This window comes from Melanerpes formicivorus, unplaced genomic scaffold, assembly GCF_026170545.1.
Source record: "Melanerpes formicivorus ecotype bairdi unplaced genomic scaffold, bMelFor1.0.p_v2 SCAF_4, whole genome shotgun sequence".
Taxonomy (NCBI): domain Eukaryota; kingdom Metazoa; phylum Chordata; class Aves; order Piciformes; family Picidae; genus Melanerpes; species Melanerpes formicivorus.
Window position 1 is genome coordinate 39,295,799 of NW_027142356.1, and position 22,082 is coordinate 39,317,880.

Genomic DNA, 22,082 nt, shown 5'->3' on the forward strand with positions numbered 1-22,082 from the left:
CCTCAGTCAGTTGCTTGTGTATCCTCTCCTGGCCTTCTCTCTGGCTTCACTTCTCTGCTGTGTGCTTCAGCTTTCTCCAGTTGCTTTCACCCTTGGCTAGTTTAAGGCAAGACTATGACTCCACAGCTCCTCCTGTGAGTAACTCCACATTGCCTCCTATGACTCCAGGGCTCACTCCCCCTGGGACTCCCCACCTCACCCTAGGACTGCAGCGCTCATCCTGCCCCCATGCAGCAAGCAGGGCAGTGGTGAATGTTCCCAGCACTGCACACTTGCCTAGCAAGCAGGGATTTGTTCTGCTCCCTGTTCAACTCCAGAGCCCTCTTCCACAAGACAGAGCTCTCCTCTTTCTCTCCCAAGCCTGCAGCTGCTGGGGTCAGTGTGTGCAGCTGGCTGCCAGCACAAAGGCTTCTCCTGCAGAAAGGTTGGGATTGCTTTGGTGCCTGCCTCTACTTGCTGCAAACACTGGGCTGGCCCAGGGCAGAGCTGGCAGCTGGCAGTGGAGAACTGTGCTAAGAATCATAGAGCTGCTTTGCTTGGAGAAGACCTTTAAGCTCCCCCAGTCCAACCATTCTCTAACTGCACCAAGCCTGCTGCTAAACCATGGCCCTCAGCATCCCATCTCTGTGGCTTTTAAACACCTCCAGGCATAGGGATTCAAAGCCCTTGTAGTGAGGAAGCTTCTGATGTCCATAACTAAACCTCCTCTGGTGCAGCTGGAGGCTGTGTGACTAGCAAGAGGAGCCCAACCCCTACCTGGCTCCAGCCTCCCTCCAGGGAGCTGTAGGGAGCCAGAAGGTCTCCCCTGAATCTCCTTTCCTCGAGGCTAAGCAACTCCAGGTCCTTCAGGCCTCCTCCTCCTCACAGCAGAGTGGAGGGAAGAATGCAGAACAAAGGCCCAGAGCATTCTGCCTCTCCAGCTGTAACCATTTAATAGTGCACTGGTTGAGTATATTCTGTACAGACATCTCCAGCCAGTTACCCCTTCCCCTCCCCTCCCTGCTGCGGCCTGGGGGCCTGGCCGGCACGGGCAGGATAGAAAACGTCAGAGCTGCTGAGGTACAAAAACCCAAAGAGAATAGCTGAGGTATAAATACATTTTAAATAGTCTCTGCCATGCTTTACCTGGGTCTGACAGGACACTGGGGCTGTATGCATGGTTACAAGGGGATGCTATGTACAACTTTACAGAGTCCAAGGTGTGGGCTGAGGAAGGTAATATACACAGGTTCCCTGCCCAGGAGGAACTCTCTCCCTGTTAAGTACTACATTATTTGCCAGAGTAAAAAACACACCAAAAAATCTTCATAGACAGCTTACAATAATACTGACACTGGTAACAAAGTCTCTCTCAGTCACAATTCCATCCTGCAACTCACTCATACCCTAGCCACCAAGTACAGTGATCACTCAGTACTGTGCCCTGGAGCAAAGCTCTACCTCTACAGTAAAGCCTGCAGGACACCTCCCAGAGGACCTCAAGACTCCCTACAGCTCACCCCAGGGGGTTTAAAACACAACACACCCTCTCTCCCCACCTCCACCCCAAAACAGAGCTCTCCAAGTTGCTCCCATCCAGCTTCTGCTCCTGTTAACGTACAGCTTGGAGGCAAACAGAAACAGGGGGGAGCAAGGCAGAGAGCTGCTGAGGCTCTTCCCAGGTGCCTCACCCCACCTGCTGCTGCAGGAGCTCTGCCACCTCTCAGCACCACAACTCCAGTGCTGAATCTTCCCTCGAGCTGCTGGTGTCCAGTCTGAAAGCTCCTTCAGACACTTAGAGGGGGTGCAGGTGGGAGGCAAGCAGCAGCCCCTGGGTGGCAGGTGGAGAGCTGCCAGCAGTGGCTCTCTGCACCGCTGCAGGGACAGCTCATGGCTAAGCTGCTGCACTGCTCACAAGTGCATCACTTACATTGCTACACAACTGCTAAGCACTCCTGCAAGATCAGCTGGCTAAGGAGTGGGCAGCAAGCAGAGCAAGCCTCTTGTAACAGCTGCTGAGGGGTTTTAACGAGGGCAGAGCTGAGGAAAAGGCAGGGGGGGAAGGAGGGCTACTCCTGGTCCACAGGGCAGTCCCACTCTGGGCTGAACTGCAGCCAGCATGCTGCAACCCACCCTGGTTGCCTATCATCAGTGTACCAGACACGATTCAAGCTCCATTTCTGCTACCCTTTCACCCATGAACACACACACTCACACCTGAATCTCTGTGCAAACCTTTCTCTGCTGCCCTCAGTGAGACCACACTGAGGAGTACCAACTACTGCAGTGGCGATGCCAGTCCCTGGCCGTGCTACCGCCACGCGGAGCCGGGAGGAGCCTTCGCCACCTGGCACACTACAGCTTGCAGCATAGGCCTTGCTTCTCAGAAGCAATTCAAACCCTCTGTTCAAACCAGCTAACAGGCACTGGACATTGCTTTGCTTGTTGCACAGGCCTCCTGTGGATTCCAGTCAAGGTCTACACGATAGACCTTGCACAACAGGGAGCAGCTTCCAAGTGTATGGCATGGCCAGAGTCCCACAGCAGTGCTCACAGCCAGGCTCGCTCTCCTGCTGGCCTCGCTCCGTGCCGTGGCCTGCAGGGGCTGCAGCGGAGGAGCCTCAGCTCTGGGCAATGTCTGCATGGCTGAGGTGTGGAGCTCCTGGCTGTTCCTCTTCAGTAGTCACCTGGATTTCACCTCCTTGCCCTCAGGGCTCTGATGACTGAAGGAGTCTCGTATCTTCACCACTTCAGAGGCACATAAGTGTCCAAAAGACTTGGTGTACCAGTCTGGCATGTGGCCCCTGGTGTGTGGAGAAAAGGCAATGGTGAGCTAGGTGCCAGAACTCTGCATGCATTCTCTTAGTGCACATCACACACACAGCCAGCTGCCTAGATGCCCAGCCAGGGGAGCTCCTGGGCACTCCTTCTTGCCCAGCTCAGCCTTAAGCCTCGCTTAAACCCAAATCTGCTCCCCGTATCTGTGAGAACTTGGTCCTCTTTTCACTAACTTACATTCATTTTGCTGTTGTGCTTGCATCCAAACATCTGACAGAGGAAGGGGTGGGATTAGAGTGCTATAGGGTAGCAGACACCAGCGGCTTCTAATACACCCAACCACAGCAGGGCCACAAAGATGCTCCAAGGGCTGGAGCAGCTCTGCTGTGAGCACAGGCTGAGGGAGCTGGGGGTGTGCAGCCTGCAGAAGACTCTGGGGGGACCTCAGAGCTGCCTGCAGGACCTGAAGGGGTCCTGCAGGAAGGCTGCAGAAGGACTTCTCCTCAGGGTGTCTGCAGACAGGCCCAGGGGGAATGGTTTGAAGCTGAGGCAGAGCAGGGTTAGAGTGGAGCTGAGGAAGAAGTTGTTGAGCAGGAGGCTGCTGAGCCTCTGGCCCAGGCTGCCCAGGGAGGCTGTGGCTGCCTCCTGCCTGGGGGGTGCTGGAGGCCAGGCTGGATAAGGCCTGGGGCAGCTCAGCTGAGTGTAGCTGAGAGGTGTCCCTGGGCATGGTGTGGAGGTTGAAGGAGCTGAGCTCTGAGCTCCCTTCCAGCCTGAGCCCTTCTGTGATGAGTCTACGCTGAAGCCACTTTCCTGTGACAGCTCAGCGTCTGCAGGCCTCTGACAGGTGTGTGCTAATGGGAAGCTTTGAACTGCCTGAACTGTGCACTCAGTGCATGGGAACTGCACAGGAAGAGTTACCAGCAGAGGAGGGCAAGGTGGGAATGCACACCTTAGATCGATTCTGCACATGTAGGTGAGCTTGGACTTTCCTGACCCGCAGGGCTCGATCAGGTACCGCGACAGCAGCACGTTGGCTCTGACGCCTGCCACCGCCGCCCGCTCGTGCTCCACAGAGGTTGCTAGGAGCACACAGGCTCCTTTGGGGAAGTTTGTCCTCCATGTTCTAAGGGAAAAAGAGAAAGGCCCAGTCTGTAACAAACAGCAGGTCACAGAGTTGAAGTTATGCAGCAGCAGAGGGCTGCAGGGCGCAGGCAGGGGGTGCTGCGCCTGCAGGGGGTAAGCACCACCACCCAGAGCTGCCTTACCTTAGGACAACGAAGTCCCTGGCTGGCTGAGGGGCCATGCTGTTCTGCACATACTGGTAGATATCTGTCTGGCTATCCAGAGGCTCAATCACTTTTGAATCTATGAGATCCTCGTCCCAGAGGTGCTGCTCTTTCAGCAGCCGATTCAGAACATCCTCCGGCAGAGCTGGGATCTCGACGGTGGTTTTCCACAGCCGGAGTGGGGGACCCTCACAGACCTGGGGAAGAGCAGCACAGGGGCCTCAGGTTGACTCTTCTGGACACCTCCTGGTTTGATGTTGGCTAAATACAGCAGATTCAGTGCACACTGTATGTGTGTGTTGTGCTAAGCTTGTTGGAAGCTCAGACCAGAGCAGCCAAAGGGAGCTGCCTGCTGGTTTCCAAATGACTCTTACGTGACAGCTACCTTCTGCAGCCTGGGTCCCTGTTGGATTGTGATACTGCAGGAAAACAGCCCAACTTCCCAGGTTTGTTTTCTTGACATTTTAAAGCTCACTGCAACACCTCTGTGCCAGTTCTGAGCTCTGCAAGAGCAAGAAGCTGCCTTCCCTCCTGCCTGCACAGTGGCAGCGCTTGGAGGCTTTGCATGCGGCTGAAGCTGTGCAGATGCAACACAGAAACGTTCCTGCACAGAACACCACAGCTCAGTGCCTGTCAGCTGAGCACTGCTCCAAGGCAGGCTGCTGCTAGACAGCCTGCAACTGCAGCAGGAGATGAAGGGTTTTCTCCTGCCATCCCTCAGCACAGTGAAGGTCTGCACTGAACCTTCCCCAACGTCCCTTGCCAGGAGCCTGCTCAGGTTAAAGCTGAGCTGAAGCCCAGGGCTGGGTGCTGGGCTCCATACCTTCTTGTAGGCCAGCTCTGCCTGCTCAGAGGTGGAGCAGCTGACCCAGCCTTTAAACTTGTCCTTCATCTCCTTCAGCAGGTCGTCCACGCAGTCCTGCAGGTAGCAGTGGTAGTCGGAGGGCTCTGCGGCGCTGCTGCCGCCGCGCAGCTCCTCCAGGCTGAGGGGCCGCAGGTCCTGCTCCGTGTACGAGTTCCGGCCCCGGCTCATCTCCTCGGGGATCTGAGGGGTGACAGAGGTGAGATCAGCCACGGGTAGCTCTCCCCACATCACAGAGCCAGCAGCCTGACAGCCACTCCGGCAGGTTTCTGGGGGCAGTGCCAGGCTGAAGCTGGGGCTCTGCCCTGACACAAAGGACTCCCTCAGGAGGTGTCTTTGTGTTTGCTGTGAGCTGCCCTCTGCTGCACAGCTCAGCCCCGGTCCCACACTGCAGTTCCTCCTGCAGGCTGAAGGGAGGAGGGCTCGGCTGTCAGCCACATGAAGAGAGGCAGGCATGGCTTCAGCTGAGGGCTCTAAAAGGACTGGATGACAGTGAGGAAAAGCAGGGCCCAAGGTCTGTCTGGCTTTCTGTCCCAGGCCCTAAGGGAGCCTGCTTTAGCTCCTGCACACCCTCCAGCCCATGGCTTCACACTGGCACGTTCCGGAATGCTTTTGTGGCCTAGTGCTGCTAACTCTTGGGACCTGAAGTACAAGCCAAGCACTGAAATTCCTGGAAATAACTTCTTGCTTTGTAATTGGAGCTGAAGCTCAGAGACCCTCATGGCTGCACAAGAACAGCTTGAAACCCTCACCAGTGCCTCATGCCTCTCAGTGCCAGTGCCCACAAAGCAACGTCCCTCCTCTTCTGGCACCGCTTCCTGTTCATGCAGGCACCCAGAGCCAGATGCAAAGGCTTAGAAAAGCTGTTCCTTATGCATGCAGCTTTGGTACCACAGGCAGCTCCAAGGCCTGCTGGACAATATTCCAGCCACCAGCTTTGCACATGGCTGCTTTACCTGGAAGAGCTTCTTGCACTCGGCGATCATGTGAGCCAGCCCCTGGGTTGCAGCCAGGTTTTCATTCAGGTCTTTCTGGTCAGGCTTTCCCAGGCTTGGCTTTCTTTGCATCACCCTTCAGAGGGGGAAAGAACACACACAAACCCAGTCAGTTAATGCACAGAGATGCTTGCTAACAACAGGAGGAGTCCCAAACCTGCTGGTGATGCAGAGCAGTGCCTGCCAGCCTGGCACAGAGCCCTCTTGCTGCTCTCTCCACACTCTTTGGACATTCCCCCCCCTCTCCCCCCCCAGTTTATTCCTCCTTATGAACTTGCTGATATGTTAGCAAATCATAGAATCATTGCAGAGATCTCCAAAGCTCACCCAGGCCAACCTGCCTGCAGTCACCAGCAGACCAGGTTGCCCAGGGGCTCATTGTGCTTCACCTTGAATATCTCCAGGGATGAGGCCTCAACCACCTCCCCGGGCAGCCTGTTGCAGTGCTCCAGCAGCCTCATAATGAAGAGCTTCTTCCTAACACCCAATCTAAACCTGCTCTTCTGCAGTTTGAAGCCATTGGCCCTCATCCCCTTCCCACAGGCCCCCTTCAGGTACTGGCAGGCTGCTACTAGGTCTAGCAAAAGGTAGGACCCCACAACTGTCTACATCCAGTGCCCCCTGAGGCGATCACTACTGGCGGGGTCAGTCCTAGCCTGTGCCTGTTTCACATTGCCACAGCTGTGGTGCAGGAGCAGCAGCAAGGAGCCCTGCTCCCCACAGACCTACCTTGGGGAAGAATTCTCCCTTTTGAGAGTGTTTAGGTGGAAGAGGGAAGGTGCTAAGCAGACAGCCAGGTTCGTTGGTGTCATCTGGTTCTCCTTCACTGCAGCTGTGACATCACTCAGGAAATAGAGGAGGATCTGAAGGACCTCCCTGTTCTCGTCGGGCAGCAGCATAATGGCAGCCTTGATAGCCTGGAGCCGCTGATCCTTTGGCACATCTGCAGGGTATTAGCAGTGCTCTCATCAGCCCATCGATTTTCCACACACACAGCATGAATCCAGCCCAAAGCAAACTCCAGCCTCAAATACTTGACTGGAGGCTGAAGAGATTTCCTCCAGGATGCGTGCCATTCCGAGGCAACACCAAGGAATTCTGTGTTTCAACCCACTGGCTTCCACCTACCCTCAGCTATTTCCTGCCTCAGGAGAAATGCAAGCAAGGAGGAGCTGTGCCCAGGCCAGGGTTAATTTTAGATTCATTTCACCAGCTCCATGCTCCTGCAGCGGCACTACAGCGACAGGAGCCTGGAGCCAGGCACCCAGCAAGCAAGCTCAGGTCCAGCCCAGTCCACAATTCTTTGGCTTTCAAAGAAATTCAGCACAGGGACACATTCTAGGAGAGGTGAGCTAATGAAACCAGCTGGCCAGCAGATCTGCTCAACAATGAGGTCAGCAAGCAGCCAGAGTGCTTCACCAAACACAGAGGCTCACTTGGCAGTGGGAAGAGAGAGTCGATGCTCTGCAGCCCCATACCATCCAACAGCTCCTTGGATACCAGCAACAAACAGCCCCTGAAGGGCTGGACCTGTGTCTTCAGGCAAGGCTCTCCTCCAAACTTGAAGGGGATGAAGAATGGCATAACCCAGATCAGACCTGCTGCTTCTAAAGGGGTTTCCAGCAAGCCAGCTCTGAAGAAAACATCAGAGCCTGAGTGCTGCAGCATGTCCAGCTCCACCAGCACCACAGCTCAGGGCATGGCTCATGGCACACATGGTGCTGGCCTTGGGCTTCAGCAGCTTTGTAAGGCAGCAGGTGAGGTTAGGAAGCAATTCTCAGCAGAGCTCCACTGCTTTCCACACTCTCAATCAGCTCAAAGCACAGCCAAGCCACAGGCACAGCCTGGTGCAGAGCAGCAAAGGAAGATGTTCCCTGCATGGAAGCCAGGTCTGCAGCTGCTCTGGGGCTCTTTGCTCTGCACAGAGGTAGATGCTGACACTGCACAGAGGTAGGTGCTGACACTGCACAGTGGTAGATATACTTCCCCACCACCTCTGGACACTCCTCCTCAGACCTACTGTCGGAATGGAAAGGAACAGACACTTCTGCAGGGCTCTGCTGAACTTTTCCTGCCACTGACCCCCCAGAGAGTGGCTGTCCAGGGTGTGAGGAGGTGGAGAGTCTGATTAACTTTTCCATAAAGCTTCTTGAGAATGCACAGACAGAGCCCCAGTGTGCACTGCAGGATGGTGTCTGCTTTGCCTTTGAACCATCACCTCCAGAGCTCTGAAGGAAGCTCCTGTAGCCCTTCTGTAACCATCATGGTAAAGAAGGCACAAAATACAGCAAGGGCTCCAGGGGGCTGCTGTTGGCAGTGCAATGCTCAGGCACTGTGTCCAGGTCTGGTGTCCCCATCACAGGAAGGACACACAAGCTGTTAGAGCAGATGGCTCTGGCTGGGAGGGAGCTCAGAGCTCAGCTCCTCCAACCTCCACACCATGCCCAGGGACACCTCTCAGCTACACTCAGCTGCTCAGGGCCTCATCCAGCCTGGCCTCCAGCACCCCCAGGCAGGAGGCAGCCACAGCCTCCCTGGGCAGCCTGGGCCAGAGGCTCAGCAGCCTCCTGCTCAACAACTTCTTCCTCAGCTCCACTCTAACCCTGCTCTGCCTCAGCTTCAAACCATTCCCCCTGGGCCTGTCTGCAGACACCCTGAGGAGAAGTCCCTCTGCAGCCTTCCTGCAGGATCCCTTCAGGTGCTGGCAGGCAGCTCTGAGGCCCCCCCAGAGCCTTCTCCTCTCCAGGCTGCACAGGCCCAGCTCCCTCAGCCTGTGCTCACAGCAGAGCTGCTCCAGCCCTTGGAGCATCTCTGTGGCCTCCTCTGGACCCTCTCCAGCAGCTCTGTGTCCTTCTTATGATGGAGGAAACTTTACAGCAGGTGATGGAGGATTTGGTTTTGTTCCCAAACTAACAGAGAAAGGTGAAATGAAGAGAACTTGCACTCTGAATGTCACAAGACCAGAACACAACAAATCCAGCCCTGAGGAGGCAGCCTGTGAGCACAGCTGCTGGAGAAAGGCCAGGACTAACACACAGCACGTGTGGTGCCCAGAGAAGCACAGGAGACAGCTCCACCCTTGCCAGCAGCCACAGAAAGTCCCCACTCACATTGGTAGATCTGTAGGAAGGTCTCAGAGAGTTTGTTGGTCATGAGAGGCTCCGGCAGGTCCCGGAAGAACTGCTTCAGCATGTCAGCCACGTCGTAGGCAGACTGCCCCTCGTAGCAGACGCTCTCTGTGCAGCTCTCGTTCATCTGCCGCAGAGCCTGGATCCTGGACTTGACTCCAGACTTCCTGAACAGCCCAACCTGGACACACAGGGAAAAGCAAATGCATTACAGGGAGCCCAGGGAATCTGGAACAGCAGCGTGCTCTTCAGCCTCTCATCTATGGCTTCCAAAGCTTTCCCTGCACTCGTTGCCCATTTTGGCCTGGACCGGCTTTGTCTGTTTGCAGTGTGACCCAGAACCAGTAACACTTACTGCAAGCCTGGGCTGAGGGTGCTGCAGGCAGCTGGGGGGCAAAGCTCGGGGTGCTGCAGGCAGCTGGGAGGCAAGGCTGGGCTGTGGATGCTGCAGGCAGCTGGGGGGCAAAGCTCTGGGTGCTGCAGGCAGCTGGGAGGCAAGGCTGGGCTCTGGGTGCTGCAGGCAGCTGGGGGGCAAGGCTGGGCTCTGGGTGCTGCAGGCAGCTGGGGGGCAAAGCTCGGGGTGCTGCAGGCAGCTGGGGGGCAAAGCTCTGGGTGCTGCAGGCAGCTGGGGGGGCAAGGCTGGGCTGTGGATGCTGCAGGCAGCTGGGGGGCAAGGCTGGGCTGTGGATGCTACAGGCAGCTGGGGTACAAAGCTCTGGGTGCTGCAGGCAGCTGGGGGGCAAAGCTTTGGGTGCTGCAGGCAGCTGGGGGGCAAGGCTGGGCTCTGGGTGCTGCAGGCAGCTGGGGGGCAAAGCTCTGGGTGCTGCAGGCAGCTGGGGGGCAAGGCTGGGCTCTGGGTGCTGCAGGCAGCTGGGGGGCAAGGCTGGGCTCTGGGTGCTGCAGGCAGCTGGGAGGCAAGGCTGGGCTGTGGATGCTGCAGGCAGCTGGGGGGCAAAGCTCTGGGTGCTGCAGGCAGCTGGGAGGCAAGGCTGGGCTCTGGGTGCTGCAGGCAGCTGGGGGGCAAGGCTGGGCTCTGGGTGCTGCAGGCAGCTGGGGGGCAAAGCTCGGGGTGCTGCAGGCAGCTGGGGGGCAAAGCTCTGGGTGCTGCAGGCAGCTGGGGGGGCAAGGCTGGGCTGTGGATGCTGCAGGCAGCTGGGGGGCAAGGCTGGGCTGTGGATGCTACAGGCAGCTGGGGTACAAAGCTCTGGGTGCTGCAGGCAGCTGGGGGGCAAAGCTTTGGGTGCTGCAGGCAGCTGGGGGGCAAGGCTGGGCTCTGGGTGCTGCAGGCAGCTGGGGGGCAAAGCTCTGGGTGCTGCAGGCAGCTGGGGGGCAAGGCTGGGCTCTGGGTGCTGCAGGCAGCTGGGGGGCAAGGCTGGGCTGTGGGTGCTGCAGGCAGCTGGGGGGCAAGGCTGGGCTCTGGGTGCTGCAGGCAGCTGGGGGGCAAGGCTGGGCTCTGGGTGCTGCAGGCAGCTGGGGGGCAAGGCTGGGCTCTGGGTGCTGCAGGCAGCTGGGGGGCAAGGCTGGGCTGTGGGTGCTGCAGGCAGCTGGGGGGCAAGGCTGGGCTCTGGGTGCTGCAGGCAGCTGGGGGGCAAGGCTGGGCTCTGGGTGCTGCAGGCAGCTGGGGGGCAAGGCTGGGCTCTGGGTGCTGCAGGCAGCTGGGGGGCAAGGCTGGGCTGTGGGTGCTGCAGGCAGCTGGGGGGCAAAGCTCTGGGTGCTGCAGGCAGCTGGGGGGCAAAGCTCTGGGTGCTGCAGGCAGCTGGGGGGCAAGGCTGGGCTCTGGGTGCTGCAGGCAGCTGGGGGGCAAAGCTCTGGGTGCTGCAGGCAGCTGGGGGGCAAGGCTGGGCTCTGGGTGCTGCAGGCAGGCTGATGAGGGCACAGCAACACCCACCTGGTCCAGGCAGTGGCTGCGCAGGTAGCGCATGGCCTGCTGGATGCTCTGCGGCAGGGGCTGGCCGCTGCGCTGCACGTTCACTTGCAGTGGAACTCCGAACACGTTCCTGTCTTTGTAGTCTGGCACCTTTATCCTCTTCATAAATTTTGGTACTGCCCTATTTAAGCACAGGGGATGAAAAACAAACCAAACCCACACTAAACTTCGGGTGACCATTTGTCTTCTGCACTTCCAAGAGTTGAGTGAAAAGAAGGGAAGCACTGCAGCAGCCTGGGCAGCAGTGCCAGTGTAAGTCAGGGCTGGGAAAGGGGGAGAGTACAGAAGGCAGCTCCTCTGAAGGAGAGGCTTGACAGTGGGGCAGTGTGCTGCCCAGAAGTGCTACTCTGTTAATGTTAGTGGGACAAAAGCGAGAGGGTAGAGCGGCAGGGGCCAGGCTGGACTGCAGCAGTCGCGATGCTGCTGCGGTCAGTGACCCCTCATGAGGCTGCTCCTTTGGGTTTGGGCAAGATGGACATGTGAACAATGGGCTTTTGTATGGCAGCTCCTTGTTCTGCAGAGCCCTCAGACTGGGTCCACCACCCACCAGCCTGCAGAACAGCAGGAAACTGATGTAATACATTTGAGTTTGTCAGCTAAAACCTTCGGCTCTATAAACAACCCCTTGGAGGGACTCCCTTCCTTGTGGGGCCAGTGGCTGTTGTTACCCCCACCTCTCACTCCAGTTTCAACAAGCAGCCTTTCCATCTGCTTATGACTCCAAGGAAAGAAGTCACTAAATACCAAAGCATGATTTACCCCCAGGTCCCCCAGAGTATTGCCTTCACAAAGAGAGCTGGGGAGAAGGAGGCCACACTGAGCTCATTTTCCTATGGGGGGAGAGAAGCTCCCATCCACGAATGGCACACAGGGAGATCTACTCCACACTTCAGTACCCAGCCCAGCTAGCCAGGCAGCACCCCAGCATGGCAGCTGCCTGGTGTGTTCCACAGCAAAGCAGCAGCAGTCTGCACTGCCATGCCCCTGGTGGAGGGCATTACTGCTAGGTGTGTGAATAATGCCTCTGTGTCAGCAGCCCGAGGAATGCGAGCACAGGCTCCGCGCGCCCCGGCCAGAATCCGAAGCACGCAGGGAGAACTGCTCCCTGCTTATTTCTGTCTTTCAGAACAAACAACTGCTGTCTTTGGAAGGCTGACATAATAACAGCCTCTGAACAGCAGCCACTTTGATGCTGGAGCTAAATACTCTCTGTGACTCCTGGGGAAGGGAGGAGGCTGGCCTGTGGTGGGGCGAAGAAAAGTTTTGCTGCATCTTGTGCATCCTGCAGGGTGCCCAGGTTGGGCTGCAGATGAAATCAGAGAGGAGCCTTCTGTCTCATTCTTCTGACAAAGCCCCTTCAGCTGCCCTACAAACACCTGGCCACAGCAGAAACTGCTGCCTACAAAAAGTGCCATCAGCCTCTCCACTTTTCTGCCCCTTGCCTCCATCTTTCTTGCAAGCTAAGTGGATTGATAGCCCTCCACAGAAGGCAGGGAGTTCTGGCTGCTGTGACACTGGGATCAGAGGGTGCTGCCACTATTTAACTACTTCATCATACAGGGAAACCAATGCAAACCTTTCAGAGTAATTAAGGAAAACAAGCCTGCTAAGGTCTGTGGAGGTTTGTGCCACTGCTCCACAGCTGCTTCCATCACCAACCAGTCCTTTTTTTGCTCAGCCAGTGCACATCCTCCTGCTCAGACAGCTGGCCTGTCCTTCACTGCTTTGTCCCCTCACCTGCCCTATCAACACCTTTCTCAGGCCTGGTAGGATTACCCTTACATAAAGGCTTCAGCCCTGCCTTAGGAGGCCACCAAGCTCTGCCAGCACAGGCTGCAGGACGAAGTGCAAACTGGCACAGAGGGCTGAAGGGAGTCCCTGCCCCTTTGCAGGAGCTGTTGGGAGGAGCAGAGCTGCCCTGCTGCTGCAGGCAGGCATGCCCTTACCAGCTGAAGCCGTGCTTGTTGGAGGGGGTGTACTTCTCCAGCAGGGCAGTCAGCTTCAGCAGGGAGTACTTCTGCAGCAGGTTCATCTGTGCCACCGACTGGCAGCTGATCTGCAGCGACGCCGAGCTGAGGCTGGGCCGGTGAGAGCTCTGGAAGCTGTGCCACCTCAGCTTGTGCCTGCAGACAGGGTGGGGGACAGAGACAAGACAGGTCACTGAAACATCTCTGCAAGGAAATGGCCTCTGAGACTGCACAGGCAGAAGCTGCACCTTCCCTGCCTCACCTACTGTGATGCAGCACATGCAAGTGCTGCAGATGGCAGTGTGCACTCTGAATGCACCTGGGCACAGCTCAGTGCCAACCACGGCCTCTGAAATCCTTCCATTATTAAGGCAGTGGGAATCAGAAAGGTCTACTGAGAAAAAGGGTCTCAAATTCATAAGCCACATCCAGGGGGCCCCAGGCACTTCCTGGAGTGCCATCAGGTTTATACAAGCAGCTCTGGGTGACTGCCCTGAGTGATTTGCACCAGTCTTGGAGAAGGACAAAGGGAAACAAGATCAGAAAGAATTCACAGAACTGTCAGGGCTGGAAGGGACCTCAGGGCTCAGCCAGTTCCAACCCCCTGCCATGGGCAGGGACACCTCACACCACAGCAGGTTGCTCACAGCCACATCCAGCCTGGAAGGCCACAGTGAGGTCTCCTGGGAGCCTTCTCTTCAACTTCTTGCCCTACTCACAATACAAATACATCCATCCCATGAGACAACTCCCAGCAGAAACTGGGAGGCCACTGGAAGTCCCCCTCTGTGCTACAGCAATCAAGGGGAAGCAAGCAAGGCTCATCTTCCCTGTGGAGGTAATGCCCTTGCCTGCTCTCAAGGACCAGCCTGCCCTGCCAAGTGGAGCTGTCCACAAGAGGCTGAGAGGCAAAGCTTTTCCTGCACACTGACACAAACCAGAGCTCACTGCCTCTCTTCTCCTAGCCAGCTTCAAAAATGAATAATCCCACTTGAGGTCCTTCTCCCTCCCACACACCACTGCAGTCTGAAGAATTATCATCTCTTACAGCAGCCTCAACACTGCTCCTGATGCTGCCTTGCTGACTCAGCTGTTTCTCAGCAGCAGCTCAGGCTGGGCACACAAACACAGCTACCAAGAGTGGGAATCCCTTGTCCTGTAGTCTTCCACAAGTACTCGGGGGTGCTGGGGGAGGAGAAGCTCAACAGGAGCCCCCAGTGTCCACCTGCAGCCCAGGGAGCCAAGCAGAGCCTGGGCTGCAGCAAGAGAAGTGTGGCTGCGGGGCCAGGGAGGGGATTCTGCCCCTCTGCTCCACTCTGCTGAGACCACAGCTGCAGCTCTGGGGCCAGCTCTGGAGCCTCTGTGCCAGGAAGGATCTGGAGGTGCTGGAAGGTGTCCAGAGCAGGGCCAGGAGGAGGAGCAGAGGCCTGGAGCTGCTCTGCTGTGAGGGCAGACTGAGGGAGTTGGGGTTGTGCAGGCTGGTGAGGAGAAGGCTCCCAGGAGACCTCATTGTGGCCTTCCAGGATCTGCAGGGGGCTGCAAGAAAGCTGGGGAGGGACTTTGTGGGTGTTGAGTAGTGACAGGACATGGGGAAATGGATCCAAGCTAGAAGTGGGGAGATGGAGATTGGATGTGAGGAAGAAGTTGTTCCCCAGGAGGGTGGTGAGAGCCTGGCACAGGCTGCCCAGGGAGGTGGTGGCAGCCTCCTGCCTGGAGGTGTTTGCAGCCAGGCTGGAGGTGGCTGTGAGCAACCTGCTGCAGTGTGAGGTGTCCCTGCCCATGGCAGGGGGTTGGGACTGGCTGAGCCTTGAGCTCCCTTCCAGCCCTGACAGCTCTGTGATTCCTCTGCCCTTGCCTGTGGCTGCTTTGGGAAGTGATGGGAACAGCAGGAGAGTGCCTGAATGGCCACAGCTTCAACTGCACCCACGGTGAGGCTACTACCGAGCCACTTGGGCTGGAGCAGACCTTGCTGTGGCCACGCCGAGCCCTGCCGCCGGTGATCTCACCTGCTGGACCGCGTCAGGGATGCGCCCACCCCAGAGTCCCTCCTGTCCTGCATCCCTGCGGGCTCCTCCGTCTCGTTCAGAGAATTGCCCGTGCTGTCCAGGTCGCTGGGGGTCATCCGATCGTGGTCCACATCCAGGTGGATCTGCTTGGGGGAGGAAGGGCAGGGGGAGACGGAGTCCAGCGCCGAGTCGGAGTCGCCTTCGTCGGAGAACTTCTCGGACCACTGGTTCACTATCCTCTGCATGCCCTTGACGTGGTAGAGGATGTCGTCCAGCTCGGGGAAGATGTCCTCGTTCTCCAGGTCGGCCAGGTCGCCGGTGCTGGAGTAGAGGATGGAGCCGGGCACGTTGTCGTAGATGCTGAGGCGGCTGCCGACCGAGCTGGAGGAGTTGCGCCGCCCGCCCACGCCCGGCTCCTTGGAGCCGTCGGCGCTGCCCTCCCTGCGCAGGCTGAGGTGGCCGTGCCCGTGGAAGCTGCCCGTCCTCCAGTTGACGGCGCCGCCGCCCCCCGCGGGGCCAAAGCCGCCGTTGGCCAGCGCCTTGGGGAAGGTGCCGGGCTTGTGGTCCTCGGGGATGAGGAAGACGGCGTCCTCCGCGAAGCCGCCGCGGTTGCGGAAGTTCTGCTCCAGCACGTCGCCGAAGGTGGCCTGGTTGAAGGGGTCGAAGCCCTCCAGGTACATGCCCACCCTCTTGCTGTGCGCGCCCAGGCTGCGGGTGCGCGTGACGGGGCTGGGCGTGCTGACCGCGCTGCTGGTCTCGGACTGGCTGCTGCTGCTGCTGGTCTGCGTGGAGTTGGAGACGCTCCTCTTGCGCGCCAGGGGCAGGCTGACGTGGCTGCCGTTCAGCGCCGAGATCTCCACGCAGTTCAGCCGCTTCAGCTTGTCCTGGTCCACGCTCTCCTGCAGGATGGGCCCGCTGATGATGAGGCCGAGCTTCGAAGGGGCTTTGCTCTTGCTGTGGTGAGAGCTCTTGATCTTCAGGCTCTCCATCCTCTTGAGCAGGCTCTTGGTTTTGGACTTGGCGTTCTTCTCGCTGGGCTTGGTGCCGAAGCTGAAGCTGTTCAGCTCCCGGGGCGAGGGCAGGCTGCCGAAGGAGTCATCGTTGGCTGCCAGGTTGCTCGAGGAGCAGATGCTCACCACCGAGTTTGTCCTGGTGGTGGACGCCTCGCTCTGCAGGGTGGGCTGGTGGCTGCTGGTGCTGCTGAGGCTCAGGATGGAGGCCACCTCCTGGCGCTCGCTGAGGTCTGTCAGCACGCTCTCGCTGCTCGCCGCGCTGCTGAGCGCGGGAGCCTCTGGGGAGGGGGCGTTCGAGTCCTGCTTCGGAGGGAACACGTCGAACTCTTCAAGCCTCGACCACCTCTTGCTGTCCCTCTGGAAAGTCCATTTGCCACTTATTGCACAAGGTTCATCTTCATCCGAGTCTTCACTCTGCAACAAAGGAGGAGGTTGAGACGCCGCTGGTGAGCTGCCCGGACGGCACAGAGGGCTGCATTTAAATACAATGCTCACTGCCTCAGCGGGGCCTTGCTCTCGCTGCGTCCGAAGGGAAAGCACTCTCCTGCTGCAGGGAGAGCAAGATTAGGCCACAAAACCCATCACAGGACAAGAGAAGGTGGGGCAGGCAACGTGGTTTAACAGATTTTGAACACAAAAGAGACAACCCTCCCCAGGAGAAACAAACAGCACGAGCTGCTGGAAGCTGCTCTCTGCTAGCCATAGCTTTTAATTAATTGGTCACAGTGCAGAGCCCTCAGATCTATGGAAATTCCTGGCATGCATAAAATTTTCGAGTGGAGTCAGTGAGGGGCTGGGGTCCCTCTGGAGTCTCTCCAAAGTTGCACTCTGTTGATAGTGGCTGTGTGTTTATCCTCCTCTGGGCCATGAGGAGATGTTTCTCATGCGCTGAGTTATAGCAGCTTCATTCCTCACCCCTGTGGGACGTCAGGAGGGTCTCCTCGCTCTGACTAATGAGATAGCAAGAGAAGCTCCTGCACTGCACGGGTGTGACGCCTCCAGGCTCTGCCCTGGTCCACTCTTCCTCCCACAGGCTAGCAGCTAACATCTGAAGAATGTCCTGGGAAGTTTCTACCTGGGCCTGGCTTGAGGCAAGCTTTAACACTCACAGATAGCAAGCAGCAAGAGCTCCCTGGCAGTACTGCACGTAGGTAAAGGGTAAACAGCATCCCCACCGATGATGTCTGAGGCATGAGTAATGCCTGGGGGCACAATGAAGGGTACAACACTTACAGTCTTCTCATACAAACACAGAAAGGGGAGGATCCTGGGAGTGACATCTGTGGTCCTCCAAACATGTGGGAAATGTCATGTTGGAAGAGTGAACCCAGTGCAGATGTCCTGCTGCACCGGCAGCAAACCCCCAGGCCAGCTCTGGTGCTCAGAGTAGGAAGCACTGAGTTCACTTCAGCTCTTTAGACTGCTCTAATTTGAAAACAAACAGAGAGGGCCTGCCCCAGGCTGCAACTGTTTGTGTGGCAGGAAGACAGCCACGGGCTCCCAGAAGAACATCAGTACTCCCTCAGGTGTGCTCATTTCAGCTCCTGACCCTCTCCCGGGGGTTGGGGTTTTGTTGGGTTTGCTGCTGCTGAGGTTTGGGGGTTTTGGTAGCACATGCCATCAGCTCAGGCAACTCTGTGGAACCCCTGATGTGTTTTCTACAACCAAGCACACAGGAGGCACAGAGCAAGCCTCATTTCTTTGTGTCCCAGCTCCCACAGGCTGCTTCTGCTCATGGCTCAGATGAAAGCCCCAAGGGACTGGCTTGCCAGTTGGAGCTTCTCAGGAGAGAAAAAGTGATCTGAAGCTGCCAGTGGAGAGTAATGAAGGACTGGTAGTGAATGTGGTTTGACTGAAAACAAGCAAAACAAGTCAGCAGCTCAAGGGCTCTTCACTTGCAAAGATGTAAATGCAAGCAGAAGGAAACAGATTTCTGTCAGCACCTTTTTTCCCTGTGTTAGAATGTTCTGAAGGCTAAGCACTGACTTGAATGAAGTCAACACCAGAAGGGAAGAGGATCCAAATCCATCTGCCAGGACATGGGTGGTGAATGAAAATCAGGAAGGACTGAAACAAAAGGTAATGTCCAGCCTCTGGGTTTGGAGAGGAAGCAGGGTCTGGGCTGGCCTCTAACAGCAATCCTGAGCATTCCAGAGCTAACAAGGGCCAGGAACAAGGAGGAGAAATCTTCTGCTGGTCATAAATGGCAATCCAGCTCTCCAGCCTTGCTGTTAAAGAGTTCCTCCATCTGCTGCCCCAGAGTGTTATCTTCTGGAGCTCGGATGCTCTTCCCAACATACCACAAACAGAGAGGGACAGAGGGGATTAATTCCTGGTAAACAATCTCAGAGCATTTGTATGCATTCTTCTTAAGGGCAGGGCAGCATAGTATTGCCTTAGCTCAGTCATCTTTATCTGCAGTTGTCATATCCCAGGGGACAGCAGCAACTCCTGCTCCCCCCTAGGACACACACAGCGTTTTAAGACCACTCTTGGGTGGTACCTTACTAGCAAACCCCACAGCTCAGCTTTCTGTTGGTGCTACCTGATGGAAATTAGAGTAGGTGCTCCTTTATTTCTCCATGCTCCACAGGGATCCTGAGGATTCAGGACACAGCTCCCACTGCTGCTGAGCTCCCTGCAGACGTGTAAGCCTTCTGCAAAGCACCCGGTGAAGAGCTTGCTTTCTTCTGCAGTTTGCAGCTCAAAAGCAAGGGAACAGAGTGGGCAGCCCTGCAAAGCATTGGCTTTCCTTTGCACAGCCTAACTGAGCCTCTCTGCCTCCCAACAACACAATCCTCATGTGCTGGCAAGGAACCAAAGCTGTGAAGGTGGTGCCAGTGATGCCATCCTAACGCTGGTGTCAGCTCACCGGGGCTGGTCAGGATGCCCTCCCCAAAGGCTGCTCTTTACAATCCCCCCGAGTGCAGGCACCACTACAGCCTGAACGACCTCAGCGGCAGGCAGAGCAGCCCAGTGCCTTTCAGACTGGGGGCAGCACCCCGGGCAAGAGCTTGCTAGGGGAATGACCTTCACCCTCAGGCAAGCCCTGCAGGTTTCACTCACTGAGGACACGAAATGAAAGGTAAGCAGAGTCCTGGCTGTGTGTCCTTGCCAGATTCCTCTCGGCTGCTCTCCTAGACTGCAGCTCAGCACTCTGCGGGAGGGTCTCCTTCATTTTCAGTGACACACAAGGCTGTAACAGAAGAGGTTAGGGGCACTTACCCTTTTCCTGTGGGGACTGATCTCTAGCTTCATCACTGCACATTTGTTCAAAGTATTCAGGCGCCTGCAAAGCAGAGGGAACCAGGGTAAGAGAAGGCTCCAGCCTTTTGACACCAGGCTGTTCCCCTTCAAAAGCGCCTCTGAAGGCTGTCTCCAAACTGCTTTGCATACAAATAGCCACAAGCAGAGCTTCAATTAGAGCACTAATTATACTTAACCATTAACCCACCGCCTTTGGCCGTGTTCTATCTTCAGAGGCAGAGATGGATGACTATTTGTCACAGCTACCTGAGTCCCAGTCAGGAGAAGCAGATGGAACTCAGAGCGGGTTGAGTAGTGCACTCTACCCAAAGGAGTTTAAAGAGCAGACATCAGAACCTGAAACAACCCATCTCAACAGACTAAAACTACCGGGGAGAGTTCCTTAGCTGGCACTCTGTAGCCCTGTCTGTCTGAAAAGCTGCACTTCCTAAGCTAGAGCCTCCCAGAGGAAACTCTCTCCCCCTGGTTGCTGCCTATGCTGTTTGTGAAGATTATTTTCAGCACAGTCCCCAGTTAAAAAAAGAAGGCAACTCCCCAGGTAGATAAAACCCAAGCCAAAACAGCAGAGAACAAAAGACAGATTTGGTTTGGTTTGATTTGATTTGCAGGGGTTTTGTCCTCAAGGCCCAAAATCTGAGCACCACCAAACTGCTGCAGCAGTGGCAGCTGACAGCCTCCTCCTGAGCTGTGGCATGCTCTGAGGTACTGCACGCAGGTCTGTAAGCATCCCTCTGCTCCCCGAGGAGTTAATGACCCGCTAGGTGTCCTCTGAACAACAACAACAACTCCTCCTTCTCCCTGCTGCCCCAGCAGCTCAGCCCGCAGGGCTCTGAACAAACAGCCCAAAGCAGAGCGAAACCTGGCACTGCTAAACACGCAGCTCCATGGCCAGCTGGGCACAGCTCAAGGAGAGCTGCTTTGGTGTCCTGCCCCTCTCCCACAAACTGCTGCAGCATCTGCCCCGGTACAGCGAGGCGAGGGAGGGGCTGGGGCTGGGGCTGGGGCAAGGCACAGGGCAGCAGAGTGTGGGCACGGCACAGGAGGCAGCAAAGCTACAGCAGCAGCTTGGTGCAGAGCTAGCCTCTGTTTCCACTTCCACTCCTGAGGCTGCACCGTGGGGCTGGATGAGGAGACTAACTGAGCTGAAAGCTAATCTTTCAGGTCTCTGCTGGGTTGAATTTCCCTCAGGCCAGTTCCCCCAGCTGCACCCAGGGCAGTGTGTGCAGGGGGGTGGGCAGAGGAGCAGAGCCAGCCCTTTCCTTCAGCCAGACCACAGCCCAGCTTCCACAGGAGCAAAGCTCAGCTTTAAACCCCTCAGTGATCCCCAAGGAAGCTGTGTCCCTGTGTCCTTTTCACATGATTCATCTGAGCAGAGTGTGAAGGAGAGCCTGTAGCAGCAGCTTTGGGGAGCTAAAAAGAGAACTGCTGACTGGCCCTGCTGCTTCAGATGGGTCTTCTCAGATCCATGACGTCTGTAACTTGAAGATAGAGCATGGATGCACAGCAGAATTACTGCTCCCCTCTCCTCCCCTCAGCCTTTCATGCAGAGGATTGGTTGCAGATGGTATTTACACAGGGCTTGGTCCTGAGGCCATCACAGGAAAGGGAAAAGCTCCTGCCTGTGCTCTCTTGCAGCAGTGGTGCAGCTTGATCTATAATTAGACCCAGCCACAAGACAGCAGAAAGGAGGAGAGCTGGGAGAACTGCCAGGGGTCACGGAGCAGGGCAGTGCCAGGTTAGCAAAGTCATCCAGGTCTCTCCATTCTCATCTCTGCCCTCACTTTAAAAGGCAGAAGGCTCAGCCCTTCTGTGGGTAGGTCATAGTATCAGTCAGGGTTGGGAGGGACCACAAGGATCAGCCAGTCCCAACCCCCCTGCCATGGGCAGGGACACCCCACACTAGATCAGCCTGGCCAGAGCCTCAGCCAGCCTGGGCTTAAACACCTCCAGGGACAGGGCCCCAACCACCTCCCTGGACAACCCATTCCAGGGCTTCACCACTCTCATGGGGAAGAACTTCCTCCTCCCCTCCAGCCTGAATCTCCCCACCTCCAGCTTCAGTCCATTCCCCCTAGTCCTATCACTACCTGAGATCCTGAGCAGTCCCTCCCCAGCCTTCCTGTAGCCCCCTGCAGATCCTGGGAGGCCACAATGAGGTCACCTGGGAGCCTCTGAGATGCACAAGTCCAGTTTCAGAGGAGCTGTGTTTCTGGTGTGGATGAAGGGTGGATGTCCCAGCAACAACAGAGGGGGACTCTGGGGGTTCAGGAGGCCACCCAGCAGCAAAGAGCCACCTCCCTCTCCCAGCTCTAAAAGCATTCTCCTCTCAAAGTCCTGGACCTCGAGACCAGGGGACATTAAACTGGTTCCAGTTCTGTATTGTGTAACACTTCACAAATTTCACAGTGCTGCAACCTTTGACTTATGCAGCAAGAAGTTATCACTGAAGCCCTGCACCAGGCTTTATCTAGCTCCAGCCTGTCTGACTGCTAATAAAGACCATCTCTGATTTCACAGAGATTACGTCCCCAGACTTTCCTCCTGCTCAAATGAAACCCTGACACTGGTGCAAAAGGGTAGAGCAAAGACCTCTGTTTCCACAGAGGGTGTTTGAGGAAAGAGAAAACCTCCCAGCACACCTCAGAGGAGTGACTATGAAGGTGAGATAAGGTAACCCCCGATGAGAGAGGTTAAATGCAGCAGCAGCCAGGCAAGGAGAGGCTGTTACACATCTGACCTGATTTCATCACAGACCCAGCTTCCTCTTTAAACCTGAGTGCTCTGCAGCCCTTGCCTCGGGTCTGCAACTTCCATCACATGCATCACACATCCTGCTTTACCTTCTGCCCCTGGTCAGCAGAGCCCAGCTCCTTG

The 22,082-nt window shown here is 56.7% G+C and overlaps 1 protein-coding gene across 4 annotated transcripts in view; it reads right to left on the reverse strand.

Moving 5' to 3' along the window:
• Window positions 1–1,083: 1,083 nt before the first annotated feature.
• The window catches only part of DLC1 (DLC1 Rho GTPase activating protein), a 170,557-nt gene continuing 149,558 nt past the window's right edge, over window positions 1,084–22,082 (reverse strand). For all 4 annotated transcript variants that reach the window (XM_068137745.1, XM_068137746.1, XM_068137748.1 and 1 more), the window contains 11 exons: window positions 19,167–19,230; window positions 14,929–16,355; window positions 12,902–13,078; window positions 10,917–11,076; window positions 9,011–9,209; window positions 6,630–6,843; window positions 5,862–5,976; window positions 4,867–5,088; window positions 4,023–4,240; window positions 3,707–3,880; window positions 1,084–2,783 (listed from right to left, as the gene is read on the reverse strand). In XM_068137745.1, the coding sequence (XP_067993846.1) occupies window positions 2,663–2,783; window positions 3,707–3,880; window positions 4,023–4,240; window positions 4,867–5,088; window positions 5,862–5,976; window positions 6,630–6,843; window positions 9,011–9,209; window positions 10,917–11,076; window positions 12,902–13,078; window positions 14,929–16,355; window positions 19,167–19,230 (3,091 nt within the window). In that variant the 3' untranslated portion in view covers window positions 1,084–2,662. The remainder of the gene's footprint in view (window positions 2,784–3,706; window positions 3,881–4,022; window positions 4,241–4,866; window positions 5,089–5,861; window positions 5,977–6,629; window positions 6,844–9,010; window positions 9,210–10,916; window positions 11,077–12,901; window positions 13,079–14,928; window positions 16,356–19,166; window positions 19,231–22,082) is intronic.